Source organism: Cyclopterus lumpus, chromosome 15 (genome assembly GCF_009769545.1).
Source record: "Cyclopterus lumpus isolate fCycLum1 chromosome 15, fCycLum1.pri, whole genome shotgun sequence".
NCBI classification, from domain to species: Eukaryota; Metazoa; Chordata; class Actinopteri; order Perciformes; family Cyclopteridae; genus Cyclopterus; species Cyclopterus lumpus.
This window is the reverse complement of record NC_046980.1, coordinates 11,562,131-11,578,343: the sequence shown is the minus strand read 5'-3', so window position 1 is coordinate 11,578,343 and position 16,213 is coordinate 11,562,131. Positions and strand designations below refer to the sequence as shown.

The following is a 16,213-nucleotide window of genomic DNA, read 5'->3' as shown; positions in this document are numbered from 1 at the left end:
TATCTAATACTCTAATTCCCAGTCTGCCTTTCTCTGACATTGTAAGGCAGCTCCATCATATGGAGAAGCTGTAGAGTCCAAAATATAGTCTCAATATCTAATACAAATGTAGGGACAACAGACTGCAGCACTACAGTAATAGTGGACTGTAGATCAACATTTTACTACAGAACAGTGCACTTTCTCAACACGGTATTTATCCGTGGAGGTTGGCGTCTGGTTGCGTCCTCTGTCGGACACATCACTCAGCGTGAGAAGTGGCAACTGTCGTTTTCAAAACTGCCACTGGAGTCTGAGACAATATGAACCCTGAAATCCTGCACATCCAGACTCTAACAGAGATACCATCTGTGACGACTGCGAGTCTACAGAGGGCATCTGCTCTGTTGTCACCTTCACTGCTAAATTGACATAAATTGGGTATCACCTGCACTGACACATGACTGAGGGGTCTTAAAGTCAGTCAGATCTCTTTGTGTGTCTCTGCTTCTCCATGCCTGACTTTAACTAAGATGGTAGGGGAATGTAGGCAGTTCAGGCTCAGCCAGGATTGCCAGTCCGTGTTGTCTCTACAGGCAGTAATTAGGTGTTTGGGTTATTCACTGCAGCTTTATTCGGCTGGCCTCAAAAGTAGGTTGTCGGTGAGAAGAGCTTGCAAATGAGTGGTTTTGTCAGTGTGAATGCGTCAGAGATGGAGACAGACAGATCAGAGGAAATATAGGAAAAGTTGTCTTTGTGATTGAACAGCCAGAAGAGAAATGTGTTAATTATTTCTGTAGTTATTAATGTGCCTGTCCATGGAGTACTGCTTCAGTTTCTGCACTCCAGCAAGAGGACATTGGCTAAGCGACGTCATCGGATTTCATCAGACAGCGCTTGGACTTCACAGTTGTCAATATTTCTCATTTGCTGGCTTTTCTGGCATTAATGAGTGTTCTGAACTCAGTTTCCACCGCCCCGACACGCTGCACTGCGCGCTGTGGACATTCACATGAAACACCTCACTATGAGGTCTTACAGGCTGTAGAGTTGGCTCTGTGCAGAGATCACTATATATTCAACTCCTGTCACTGTTACCACGGCAAGGAAAGGAAGAGCTCTGTCTACAGAACCTCCACTGCAGCCATTTCCCTCCGCTGCCTTCACATTTCATGGTTGCCATGGAGACCAGCAGAATGAGCATGACTGCACTGTGCGTCAGACATGCCGGAAGGGGCGACGTGATGTGCTTTTCTCCCCCACTCCAGCTTTCACTCTGCTGTGTCAGAGGCTCTCAACTTCAGCATCACTGATCCGCTTGCCTGGCTTAGCAGCGTCACATGAAGAGAGGCCCACATAGAGCACAAGGTGCTACTGAGGAGGGAATACCTGCCTCAGGTCTTTGTTGAAAACCAAGAGTGAGGTGTTAATTACTAAATGCCACTCAAAGGCCTCTCCAATTGCCTGAAATCACCAGTGTGTGCTTGCCACATTACTCTGAAGGACATTTTGAAATGTTGTCACCTCATTGTTCCGTGGAGCTGCTATTTCGTGAAAGTGGCAAATGTGTTGCTTACATGTCGTCATGTGTGGCACAGTCGCACAGCGCAACAATCAGTTGATATCCCATTCTTGATATCCCAGTGAAGCGACAAAACTGGTGGCCCTTAAATCAAAGCCTCTCATTCGATCTGACCCATCACCACTTGATTGGCGACCATGCCAGTGGTCCAGTCTCCTGAAGGTCAATTACGGGATTAGTGTTCTTTTGATCTATCGGTTTGGAGGAAAGAGCTGAAAAAGCAGCGTCACTGGTCGAGCCATGGATCTGTCCATGGTGCTGAATTCCAGTCTCACTGGGTGCTGCTGTCCATGAAGCGTCACATGAACCCAGGCAATCACCCTTGACTTGGCAGAGCCTTTCAGAAGAGGAGCCAACCAGCAACTGTGTGTGCAAACCCGGTGGTTATGGCTCTGACGCTGGTCCCACACGGATGGCTCAATTAGGACTGCATCTATCTTCCCATTCTTTACTTGATGATTTGAGCTTTGAACCTGCAGATAAATTGAACATCTTTACATTTGAGAAGGGGGGAAAATTGTTTATGTGTTGTCAGAACTATTATTTTAAAGTAATATAAAATGTTTAAAATTAAATCCGTTGCAAAACACAATAAATGTTTAACTTAATCTAAACGTCTGTAACTCTGTAACCTTAATTCTTCTTCTCAGCTTCAGCAGTTAACTATATACCTGAAGCTTATCTCTAATATGCTGTATTTTACTATCATTCTGTTAAGCTCCACACTGCCAACTTTTTGGGGACAATGGCCATCATGAATATGTCCTTTTGTGTTTTGACTTGTCCAGATCTATCCTGGAGCAGTGGAGCTCATGCAGGTCATAGAGGAATTCATCCACATCGTTGGACTGGGCATGAAGGATTTCCACAATGCCTATTTGATGACTGGGAACTTGGGTAAGAATCGGCCCACTTTCCCTGCATGCCCACAGCCGCTGAGCTTGTTTTAGCATCTATTTCTGCTTCACATGGACGCATAATCCCTGTGCTCTGCTGACTCTTTGTGTCAATTTCCCCACCATCATTAATTTAGGATAAATGGTGCATGGTAAGGGTGGGGGAGTACAATTACTGTTAATCAATAATGTTAATTAAACTAAGCTTGTGGTCTTAATGTGCTAAATTCCTATGAAAATACTCATTCCGATATCAAGAGTGTGCAGTGTAGGAAGAAGAGCTCTTCTTTAATAGAGCTGTCAAGAAAATAAATTACACAAAGCACTCTATACTATTTTATAAAAGCTAAATACAATTGTGAAGTAATTTTTTATTGTGTAAAGCAAATGGGTTTTGAATAGAAATGCAATAACAAGTGCAGAATATTATTGTTACAGTCGCTGTTTTATTATTCACTATATTGTATTTAAAACCCACATACTTTTCATTCATCATAGACATGTAATATATATCCATAGTTTCAAAGGCTTTTTTTCCAACGATCAAATGAAATATATGTGTCATATTTGAAGGTGAAGTAATAATGTGTGATGTTGCACTGTACTGCAGTCTTTTGAGAAAGACATGATTAGCAGAACACTACAGCACGTTGTGCAGAAGTGCAGCAGCATAACGAAAGATTGTTTGTCAGTTCCTTTTGAGAATAAGCAGTCATGCATAAACATGGTGGGAGTGTCTGCCAAAAGGCTATAACATCGGAACTGAAATGACAACGTATTCTTTGCAGCTGTAATAAATAAAAACAAAAGAATTCTGCAACACTGATTGGGGTCTGGATTATTAACTTCCCCCTTTTTGATAAAGGAAAAGAGTTATCTTTAAGCAGTATTTCTCTTTCCTTCTCGTGGGTTCTTTTTGCTTCTGCCTCTTGGATGATCTGAGGTCTCTGTGGCATTTCATTTCATACTCAGCCATAAATGGTGTCTTACTGGAATGGAATAATAGAACTGCAGTCTTGATTTATTCATGCTGCAAGTGAATGTGAGTATGCTGGCAGGCAGTTCCTCTGGAGGAGAGAGGTTTCTTCCTTGTGTTCTTTACAATAGCCAACATTTGACCCATTTCTAGCAAACACTCACACTCAGTGGCTCTTTATGGTATATGATTTCCATAATGACGATTAGGAATAGCATTACAAACATGGCACAATGAATGCACCCAGCTAAATGCCATTATGAAGCACCGTGAGACACAAATTAAGTAAATAAGGCGCAAATGCATTTCGGAATGGCAAGCATTAATGACTTCTTTCACAGACAGAATGTGTCTGTGCTCTTCCCCTGTTTTATTCTCCTTTCAATTTGGCTTGATGGCAATGCCCCCCTCTTTCTGCTTGAAAAAGCATTAACACATGACCCCTGCTTTATACAAAATATGCAATCTAATCTGTGAAGTGTTTTATCCAGTGTTATACACATCCATTGAACAGCAGTGTGTATTGGATGGCTAAACTTGAATGTGAAATACTCTTATTATATTAGTCAGCCGTAAGACTGTCTCCTCAAATCTGTAGGACTGTGGATTAAACCGTGTCAGACATGATACGACAGAAAATGTGTTTGGTAAACATGGAGTGATGATGCAACTCAGCATTGTGTTTCAAATTTAAAGAAAGAACTGACGGCATAATCAGGTCCCATTCTTGGAAGACTACACTGGAGTTTTTTCACAACTTATATTTTACTGCTGACTTTTTTCCAAGCATACTATAATGTTTTACTTTTTATAATATCTTTAGTTTGATTAGTTTCTATTAAGATCATACAATATGTCAATTAATTCCCAGAATTGGCTTTTGAGCAATTATCTGAAGATGTAGCAGTAATGAGCTGCCTCCGGCTAGAATCAAACAGTACCTTGCGTCCCTGCTGGTGGGAGAAATATGAAGGTCTTCTTGGGAAAGGCCCTGTATATGACCGGTGAATTAATTCAGTCATATTTTATTTTAAAATGAGTCAATAAACCAAACTCTATTTTGATAATACACGATTACAACATGTAACACAGAGTTTTAAGGATATTTATTTCACCCATAGACAAAGCAGAGGCTCTGATCGCCAGCCACTCAGTAATGCCAGCTCACACATCAGGGCCTCAGAGGCCACGTGGCCTTTTTGATTAAAGGGATGGAAAGTTTAGCAAATCCATCGGTGGAAGCCAAGTGGAGCTCATCTGGCTGAGTAAGATATTGCAGCATCATTTCGGCAGTAATTTATGGCAGCCTCTTGACACCTAGATAAATACTGGCTGTCACCGGTGCATCGTCCTCTGTCCTCCTACTTTTAGTCAAATAGCCTTGATTGCGAAAGTCTCTCCACTCCAGCAACTCTTTCTCTCCCCTTACAATCAAACACTTGGAGGACAATGTGAAGCATGGGACATATTAGAAAATTAGACACCACTTTGCAGGTGAAATACATGGTGCACCTTTTACACTTTTGTTCTGGCTGTCTATTGTGAGGCTTTACTTCATGGTCGAACAAATATTCTGACATTGATAAAGCGTAATTGTGATTACACACATATGCGACAGCTGGAAATGCTCATTTGTTTTCTCGGTAAAATGTGTGTGTTGTCTGACCACTCGTGAACGCATTCAGACGCAATGAGCAATGCTATAATTATGAAAATGAGCCATACAGAATACTGTTCACAACCATCACAATCCTAAATGATCACTTCATTTGTCCTGTCTAACCCCATCAGGGAAGTGCAAAGCCCCATTTACCTGCAGAATTATCTAGGACTCTGAAAGACAGTCGTACTAGCACCCTGTTGTGTTTCCCTGTGTGCCTCCGTTACTAAAACTATACAAACACACACACACTTACCACTGCAGCTCCGAACATCTGGCGCTGTGAACAGGCCTCTTTGCAAATGGCGGGTCTTGTGGTGCTCTGTGGTTTTGTGCCCGCTGCTGGATCATCCGAATCACACAGACACACCTTCTGTCACAGATTTGACTCAAACTTGGAGTCTTGCCAGGATTCAAATTGTATTATTGGCAGAGCACAAGGAACAATAGAGCCTTTGCATCAGGATTAGCCTCAGATTCCCCTCACTAAAGCGCCACCTGACTGGGACTGGATGTGATAGCAGGTAGAGAACAGTGCAGCGTTATCCTCCCCTTGTAATGTAAGGCCCTTTCAGTTGATCCTGGGTATTTTCCTTGTCACTGCCTTAGAACATGGACTGGCCTTTTATGTCACCTCAGCAGGGAGGTGAGAAAAGGAAAGACTGATTAAGGGGATTAACTGTCTACCAGTTGCTAGGTGCCAAATGAAGCTTTGATTTTGCACTTTATGTTAAATGTCTACATGAATGCATTAAAGCACAGTGGGGGGTATCTTTGACTTATAAATGACCTGTATATTCACATGCACAATTCAGTTTCACAAATTAAAAGTGTCTGTGTTTCGCACTTCATCAAGATTGAAAATATAGACCTAACATTTTCTAATTAGTAATGTAAGAAATCTCAAACAGCATCTGAATACAGTGGTAACTATATATGTCATTGTTCAGTGGTGTTAGTCAGAGTGTTTAAAGATATGCCTCTTAATTTAGGAGCGTTAGACTTCAATGTGTTTGGAAATCAGGTGCTATTGGAGTATATTTGTGTGTGTGTGTGTGTGTGTGTGTGTGTGCTTGTGTGTTTAACACACACAACATTTTCATTTTAAAAGTAAAGCAGAGGTGGTGTTGCACAACATCTGAGGGAAGTTTCTGCTCTGTTGTGTACATATTTACACCTAATAGTGCAATATATTTAATTTTTAGGATGTAAACAGTGCATACAACAAAGCTAAATTCACCACATACAATTAGTTAGATTTATATTAATGAAGATAGAAAAACTCACTTTTATGGCATATTTAAAAAATGGGTGTCTTGCACATTTCCAGTTGCTTTTCTTGCTCAGAGTGAGATGACAACGGTTCCACTCTCGTATCTGCGTGATAAATATGAAGCTGCAGCCGGCTTAACTTAGCTTGAATACTGGAGCAAGGGGAAAAGATGCTGGCTTGATTTCGTCACGGCTACGAGCCAAGCCATAGAAATGTTTCCAGTCTTTGCACTAAACTAATCTAAACTAACTGGGGGTTGACTTGAGCTTTCATACTGACAAGAAAGCAATCTCCATCTTCTCATCTAATTCTCAGCCAAGCAAATAAGCGTATTTCCCAATCGTAATGATGGTAATGCACAGTGTTTACGCAGCAAACATAGATACTCGTAAACACATTGATACAGAAATAAAAATAAAAAACACATAAACATGCATCTGTAGTTGATGTGTGACCTGAGCTCTGATTCTCCATCTCCATTAATATTCTGACGTATATTGAACCTCAGTAATTCTTCGTTGGTGTGTTTGTTTGATCTTGCAGTGGCCAGCATCCAGAGACTCCCAGCCGTGTCTGTGATGACTGACATCAACTTCCCCATGAAGGGTCGTAAAGGCATGGTTGACTGGGCCAGGAACTCTGAAGATAAAGTGGTCATCCCAAAGGGCCTCTTTGTTTCTCAGTCAGCAGGTATGCGACTGTATAAATATCACAGCCATTGTACTTCTGGTCAAACAGGACACACTGGCACAATCCTCATATACTGTACAAGGGTGATTTGTTTTTTAATATATATGAAAAGTTTACTTCTATATTTAAATTGGAGTAACATTTACAGAATCTGCAATATAAATAAATAGGACAAATGCATAGTGAATAGATAATGACGGATTCAGTGGTTACCGCTGAGGAGCGTGAAACAAATATCTTGACTTTATTGCGTTGCTCTGTTTGTAAACTTACAACAAGACTTGCACACAGATGCATCGGTCTTGTGCAGAATGTATTTTCTTGATGTGTCATGCTACACCACCCCTTGTTTATAATAATGCTACAAGTCTTTGAACACACCCACTTTGCTTGCCTGTGCCTGTTCAGTCGCTGAGTTTTCCATCGACTCAGCGCTTTTAGCTTCCTTTCAAACACCGCCAGTCACCACTGTATATCTCAATCCAGAGCCAGACAATTTGATAAATGGTGTAATCAGTCTTATCTGGAATATATATCAAAGATAACAAAACAAGGGATTGATTAGGAATCTGGGCCTGGTGCCTAATCCCAGCCACTCTCAGTTGGACAGAGTAAGAAGCTAATTCTATAGGAGACTTTAGGACTTCTCTTACTGGAGTCAACAAAGTCTGTTGATACAAGCTGCGAAAAGTGAAAAGTGTTTGTAAAGGTATTTCTGGTATTCAGAACTAGCAGTTAAAACCTCCAATTGTATTATGGAAATTCACCATGTTATTGTAAGGCACAACTTACAGTATTACATATATACAGTATACACATTTTGAGTATTTACTTTTGTATCTACGTGTCAACAAGGTCCACTTGTATAATGGGTGACACATCAAAGAGGAAGTCTATTAGTATTTAAACCTGGCAGTAATGTTAATTCATTGTTCATTTCCCCTTTTAGAAATGGAGGGATCACCTGTCTTCATTTTGGGAACAGTACTCTACAAGACTCTTGGACTCATGCTACCTTCACCAAAGTAAGGGCAGAATATCGCCTTTGTTTGTATTATGAGACATATTTAATCCATTGGAAACTTCAGAGGTGTCCATATTTATGACCTTGAAGGATACTCCTCATTTATAATTGTTCAAATTGAGTCCTTAGTGCTAACAGACACCAGATTCTGGTATATATAAAACTTAGAGAAAGGTGTGTGTAACATATTCACTGTAGCATGGAAAATGTAGTTAATTAAGAATGACATTAGTGCCTGGAAGAGCAGCAGGATGTCCTGAACAAACACCTGGTGTCACACCCCAATCAACAAGTCCCTGGCACCAACGTCCCAAGGACAGAACGGTCATTCCAGGACCGGCCATGCCAGCTGTCACAGGTGGAGCAGCAGCCCTCTGTGCACATGTGGAGAGGAGCTCGTAATGGGACTCTGAAGCTCGCCCTCTCCAGACTAACAGGAGGATAAGCACATCAAGTAGCAACTGTTAGACTTAAGGATTTCCTATTTGCCAAATCGTGTGAGGTTTCAAAGAAGAAAATAACTTTTTCACCACCAAGTAGCAGAAGTCTCGGAGTTGAGAACTGAAGCACGTATTCATGTATGCTATGATTTCCATTTTAAAATAATCCCAGAAAACTGACTAGTATTGTATAACAAAGTCGGATAAAGATATGTTCTGCTCAAGTGGTGCTGGAAGGACAGCGGGCTGCTGCAGTCTCACCTCTACTTTCCTTTTGTGAAGTTGACAGTTTTCTTCCTAGTGAGAAGCGCTCATGTATTTCAGCTTCTAATAAGAAGAATATTCTGTCATCTGTACAAAATTCGGAGATGGTTTTTGAAACATGATTGCAGAATTTTTCTTTTTAAAGCGTAGGTTACAAAGAAGCATTTCGTTCAGTTGAGGCGAGGCTTTGATTTGTACTCTCTGTTGGCTGTTTTCATCACTGGCAAACATCCTGTATTGCTGCTTTGAAGCCTAATGGCAGCTTTTTAAATCCTCCCGACCTTGATATTTGGTTTAGTATTCAATACAAGCGAGAGAAAATACCTTGTACCAATACTCAAGTAATTTAAACATGAACTCAAAGCACTCTATATGTTTTTATTATTAGATTAGATTAGAGAGGAACTTTAAATTCAAACTCAGAAAATCTTCTCAGAGACCCCAAAGCAGTGTTTTATATAGATCCCACATTGATCTCACTGACTTTGCACTTGAACCTAAACACCTAAAGTGTTAATAATGCTTCTTCACAGAGCACAAAAATAGACCTGAGGTATTTGAAGTTAAATCAGTGTTATTTGAAATGTTGTTCATTCTTTATATCTCTGTATAAGACATGTATACCACAGTTGATCTTATAAATCAGTCATGACTAGCCTCTACTTTGCCATATTGTATGAGAGTCAGCATTTGACCCTCAATTACAATTCAACCGTGTGTGATAGAAACAATAGAAAGTTACATGCATCTTTGTTTGATTCAGGAACCACACAGTTGTGAACTCCAAGGTCATCGCTGTGACTGTGAGACCAGAGCCCAAGGCAACGCAGTCACACCTGGAGATTGAACTGGCTCACCTGGCAAATGTAAGCAGTCGTTCTGTCATTTTCAGACCAACGAATACATATGTTGTATGAGCCTTTGAATTGTTGTGATCTGGCATGAGCGTGTTTGTTTATCAGCAAGTATGAAAACTAAATGGTTGACATTAGTACAATTATTAATATCGATAGGATTATTAACACATATGAACAATAACGGGGCACCACCCTGAGATCAGGGACCAATAACCTAACACTAATTTAAGTCAAAGTACTATTCCACATTCAGAGTAAACAGAAAAGGTTTGAATTTGAGGGCATACTATGATATCCAGCTATTATCACAACACACATGCACAAAGTAATCACAGAAAGCGAAAGCAAAAGAAAAATGTCGACACGCGAAAATGAAGGAAGGCAGCAAAAATGTACGTGATTATTACAAAAAAGGCTGCGATGCCACGATTATTTAATGAGACAAACAATAGTGGCTGTGTTTACACACCCTGTGTGTCTGAGATGACCATAATATCACAACCTATATGTGTGTGTATATGAGTGTGTGTATGTGTGTGTGGGTTACAAAGGGACACAAAATTACACAATAACACATTAATGGTACGGTTAACCTTCAAACAAAACAAACAAGGTTACAGCCGCCTCGTAGCCGTTGTTGTGGTTCTTCGAATTTCTTTCTCAATTCGAGGTCTGGAGCGTCACTCGGTTGGTGGATTGGCAATAAATCCACCGTATGGCAGCGGGAATTCTTCGAAAGTTAAGGGAATTTTCTTCCTTACAACCGGCAAATGTCAAATTGAATGTGAAAAGAGACAGGCATCGAAGTTATCCTCCTTTTATTTTAAAGAATGTGACTCTTCCTTCTGCAGGTTAAAGTTGACGAGCAAGTTATCCTTTGGATCCAAAGCAGTCTGTTGTTCGAATGTAGAGCTATTTCTTAAAGCGTCCTTGTTGCTTTTGTTTAAAGTCTCAGTGGCGTCAGGGCCTTAGCACAGGGAGCCCCCGTGGTGCCTATGGCCTTCGTCCAATGAGACCACAGCGTTGAGTTTGGACCAAAAATCTCACCTAATGTCTGGTGGTATTTGGTATGATTTAACCCAAATCAGGCTGTTGAACTGCCACGGAGGCCCAACATCTCTTTGTTCCAACCACATGGTGAAGGCCCAACATAATATTACTTTTTGTGATATTTTTGGTCTAAAACAACAAAGGTTCCTTCAACAAAGGTACTCTAACAAAGCGTGTTTTTGTCCATTGACTGAACGTTCTATAATGACCACAGCACATATAACCTCCAATCAGCCGACACACAATGGTGGTTAATTGGCCTTATAATTAATTAATTTGCAAGCGTCCAGTGTCATGAGAGCGCACTGCAGTCAGATAATTACATGGACAATCCCTTTTATGATCCAAGCCTTTTTATTCATCTTGGAGTTAAAGTGCATGCAAGTCAGCAAGTGTGTGTGTGTCTCTGATGTTGCTCTAATTGATGTGATCCATGAAAAGACCTGCACTGAAGGACGAATATGCAGTCTGCTTATGATGATGATGATGGTGATGATGATGTTAATGATGATCAATTATCACCGTAGTTTAGCTGATAAACATGTTGTCCTTTCTTGCCTTGCAGGGAACAATGAACCCTTACTGTGCACTGTGGGACAGCACCATCATGTAAGTGGGCATGCTCTTTCACTTTTCTGACTTGTTCTATGTTTTTATGTCATTGTTATAATGCTTTACTCTTATGCCTCTGGAATCGGGTTAGTGTGCATCCTCCCTTCATCTTCAGGAACCCATTTTCTTTTACAGAGAAGTTGGGTCAGCCAATAGCACAGCAAACAAGAAAGGGAGCTTGGGAAATAAACCTGCAAGATAAAATTATACTTTAAGACCTGATCAGGGGGTGGATAGAATAATAGGAATACCTGATGAGATAATATAGTCCTTTACAAATTCGCAGCTATGAAACTGTTGTGAAGTATACTGTATGATATTTAGACTGTTGATTTAATCCTATAGTAATTCAGTTTGAGTTTCTTCGGGGTGTGTGGGCGTGGCTCTGCAATTGGACTGTTCATGTGTCTCTTCACTCATGAATGTGATCCTGTAAATCACAGTTATAAAGGTATTCTTAGTGAGTCGTGCTTGCCAGAATGTTAAGTTAAAGTCAATTAGCAGGGCTTCAACAGACATCTGAAAAATACTAATTTTAAAGGCAACTTACAGAGATACAAACAGGACAGATAGTCACTGCCTGAAGAGCTGGAGCATCAGTCACAAATACTGCAGAATTATATAACATAGCGAGAGGGAAAACTCTCAGAAAACATGAGGACATATGCAAAACATAGCTGCATTAGCAAAAAGAAACACACGACAACAGCACAGACTTAAACCAGAAGAATAATCGTGGAGACCTGACACAATCGCAACAAGACCTATGCTATCAATCAACACTCTTTACATTTACACTTCTTATTAATAATTTTCTGAAAATGTAGCTGAGTCTGACAGTATATATGCTTGTTTTGAGGTGGGCTTGTTTTGCCTGATGTTGGTGTTATGACGCTGTTTGAGAGGATTTTATGTTACATTGTTTGCAGTGGAATGATGTTTGTACCTGCGCTGTTAACATTTGACAGCAATGTTCTTGTCACAGTCTCACTTGATAAAAACCAAAGTTGCTGAAGCATTTCCACTCACAGAAAGTCAACCTGTCTTGTTCCTTGCAGGGAGGCATGCTTTCTCTGAGAGACTGCTGTTTACTAATTACACAAACAAAAGGAACAGCAGCTAATAGCTTTTGAATTATTATCACGTGTCTTCGAATGCAACTCAGGGGCTGGTTTTTTTTTAATCATAAAAAAGACACCTGCCACCAGCAACGGCAGGTGTTGCCAAATCAACCAGGAATGAAATCTTGAGACCGTTGGTATATAATGCTTTTCTAAAACATGCCACATTACTGTATAGCATTTAACACCACAGCCTTATATATAGAAATAATTAAATTGGCCAGTTACTGGAAATAGTGTTGACCACCTCAGGCAACAGCTTATAAGAGGTTGTTATTTTTACTCTGTGACATGTGCACTGTGCATAGTCCGTCCACTACAATGGCATTCGAGGGCAAAAAATGCAACTGGGACAACTCCACTCTATTCACTCTCTCTGGCTTTCACAAACCAAGAGTTTCATTTCTGCATTTTACAAGTCATTTTAATCGGAGCACCGCTGAATGACTCCATGGTATGATTATCAAGTTCATTTCAAACAGTTGGCTTGTCCTGTAACACAATAGCAGCCACTTTCAGGACTCATTGAAGGGGGCGATACACCATCTGTCAGCCGTGTTGGTCCAAACCAGAAGAGAGTGCTCAATGTAACCATTAGTGGAGAGCTGTGTCCTCTGACTCGCTGAGGTCCAGATCCACAACATATGAATACTTTGCTGAACATAGCTACAGAAAAGCTTCCACAACTCAGTCTATGCTGCTTTACTTTCACCACAGGGGTGGAAGCCTGAGGCCTCAGTATTCCTATGTGACAACACAAGGAAGAACTCTTGTGATTCGTCAGCTTATGTAAGCAACTGGGGAGAATGTTTTGACAAGAGAACATGCTGTTCATCGCTACAAAGCTGTAGCTTGATGTTGTGATATAATCCATACATTGTACATTTATTGTGGGCCTTTCTGTGCTTTGCCCATACTTTGCCATGCAGAGAGAACTGAATGGGAGCATTTTTAATAAAGTGCTGTTAAATCTTAATAACATGCAACACTAGATAGATGTATTGTTCTTCTTTTTGTAAAAGAGAGCAGCAATAAGATAATGTATTGTGCTTTTTTATTTTGGACATTGTCTACTGAATCAAGGCACTGGTTTGATGAGAATAATTCTGATTTATTAAAATCCATTCATTTCAGGGAAACAAGCTAGCAAAACAATTCAGAAAAACAAATATTGGGCCAAACTTGTAGGATTAAAAATGCGCTTTTACATAATTACATTATATATTATAAGTATCTTTTGAAGTGGAGTGATCATTTGCAATGGTGGAAAGTGGCTGGACACATTTACACAAAGTACTGTACTTAAGTACAACTTTGAGGTACTCAATTTAATTCCAGCTCCAACATTAAAATGCTACTTGTATGTTATGCATCAGTCATATTAATCCAATAATATTTTTGAATGCAGGACTTTTTCTAGTAATGGTGTTTTGGTGGTGTTAGTACTTTTACATAAGTAAACTGATAATTAGCCATATTAAGAGGATGATAATGAATGTGACTATGAATAAAATCATCAGGCAGATATTTTTCTGCATCATTTTAAATATGTGTTGACAAGATAATTAGTTTCCAAGCAATCATAATGTACCTCTTTGCAAGTAAAATAAGCTAAATTGCACCTGTCACATGTGGCAATGGTCTGGATCACATTTAATAACAAGTACTCCCTGAGATTGTTTTGACCCAGACAATTAAAGGATAATCTACTGCACCTGGCAGAGTTGAGCTCAAAGTATAAAAGATAAAAAGCAGTAAAGAATAAAGCAAATATATGAATAAGCGTGCTAATAAGCAGCTCTCCATGTACAAAAATAAAACATCCAGAGAGCCAATGTTGGGGTGTTTGTTTTATTTTGTTTGTTTGTTTGTTTGTTTGTTTGTTTATCGCATTTACACTTCAAGTCTGCCGCTCCACAGCACCGAGTGTAAACAGGTCAGATGCATACACTTTTATTACCTTTTGAAATGTCAATATTTTCAGCTATCAAACAAGAATGAAATTGCCAATATCCCACCACTGTGCCAAGGGAAACATGAGAAATACAACAATAGTTTTAGATCAGTCGACTTCCCTGTAATGTTGAAGGAGATTTATTATCTCACACTAATGTGCACTATCTTGGAGATTTAGTATCATTGGGACTCCAGCACGAGTTTAAATCAGATTACTTTCCAGCTTGGCTTAGAACTCATCTTTCTTTAAATGGTTTTAGAAGATTAATTCATTTAGAAGATAAATACATTTTAGAAGATTACATAATCTCATTTCGTGCATTGTAATCTCTTGCATAAACATAGCTTCTTAGTTGCTCCAAACTGCATCAAAAGAACAATTACAGAATGACATTACAAGCTAGTTTGGGCTTTTGGAATTTGCCTGCAATTCGATGCAATTAGAAGCCATTTAACAATACTCATTGTAAAGTCTTAGGAGTGCATGGAAAGCTATATGAGTGTCTTTCTGACTTTTTATTTAATAACAGCCTGAAGGATAAAATAATATAAAAACTGTAATAGACACTTTGTAATAACAGGAGACTAAGCAGCATCAAGCAGTTTGTTGGTGAACTGGATTTTAGATACTACTAATTAAAAATCACTTTTGAACCTGTGACGGCAAAATATAGTTACCTAAAATGATGCTGATAACATGCTGTTGTTCAGCTTTTGTTCATGAATTACCTCCATAGTTATATATCAAATGATACATATACAGTTCATACCATGAATATACTGAGAAAACTCTGCTTCCTGTGGAGCCAAAACCTATTAATCATTTATGCGTTAAGGTGTGAATAGCAGCTGTTGCAACTTCAGGTTCCAGTAACATCTGGATATCTTGGAACTGAGCCAAACAGGCCACACCTAACACTGCCGACTGAGGGGAAGTTTAAGGACCAAGAGATACCTTTATTGCAAGACTTGGTTCTCCATCAGCAGAGTTCTTATACATTATTATGATATAGATACCAGAAGATACATGAGTGCCATTGGCCCAGTCACACTTCCAGCATTGTTGTGCTTATGCTTAGTAACAGACAAACAAAATCAGGCTTCTACAGCTTCTCCTCACAGACTGTTGGACCAAAATAAGAATCTACAATCAACAAGTTTGGTCTACTTAAGTTTTAAGAAATTCAACAAGTTGTGTAAAGAGTAAATATACCTGCAGCTGGTGATAAATATGTAGAGCTCAAGTCACGTCTCCGGCTTTATCTTTCACTTAAAGTTGTATTCAAGCTTTCTAGTTCTGTTGAAAGCGCTCTTTCGTGGTGTCTTTTTTTGACGTCAAGCTTCTTTGACATTTCCATATCAGAATGATCAGCAGTTGTCAAAGTTTTTCACAAGACAGATCCTCAAAAAGATTCATTTGTACCAAAGACTTACACTTGATCAGATTAGAAATACTTGTTTTTAGGTCGGTTTTGAATGGAAACTGTTGACGCTGCAGATGGGGAGACAATAAGTGTGAAAGCGTTGCATTCTTTGTTTCTGGTGTTTTTCTCTTTATAATTAAATTAAACCATTTCTGGTTTTGCTCAGGACATCTGGTCTTCTACTTTGCAATGATCTCTGTACACTTTTAAGTACAGGTACAGGTGTGGCTTAGTTGTGTCCTTGACGTCATGGTGAGGCGACTGTTGGAATAGATGCGGAAAAAAGCGATAGTTATATAAACTGGTGATTTTCTTTATTGAAAGAAGAGCAAGCAGCTCCACTGAAGACTTTTCTCGATGAAAAAGAGGTTCATCACTCTTATCCCGACTCTTATCCCGACTGACAGAT

General features: G+C 39.6%; 1 protein-coding gene across 1 annotated transcript in view; it reads left to right on the top strand.

Annotated features, from left to right (window-relative positions):
* adgrb3 (adhesion G protein-coupled receptor B3) overlaps positions 1–16,213 on the top strand; it is a 102,090-nt gene that overhangs the window by 63,113 nt on the left and 22,764 nt on the right. Inside the window, exons 11-15 of the mRNA XM_034551243.1 lie at positions 2,350–2,458; positions 6,910–7,056; positions 8,006–8,081; positions 9,548–9,650; positions 11,257–11,300. Coding sequence (XP_034407134.1) covers positions 2,350–2,458; positions 6,910–7,056; positions 8,006–8,081; positions 9,548–9,650; positions 11,257–11,300 — 479 coding nt within the window. The remainder of the gene's footprint in view (positions 1–2,349; positions 2,459–6,909; positions 7,057–8,005; positions 8,082–9,547; positions 9,651–11,256; positions 11,301–16,213) is intronic.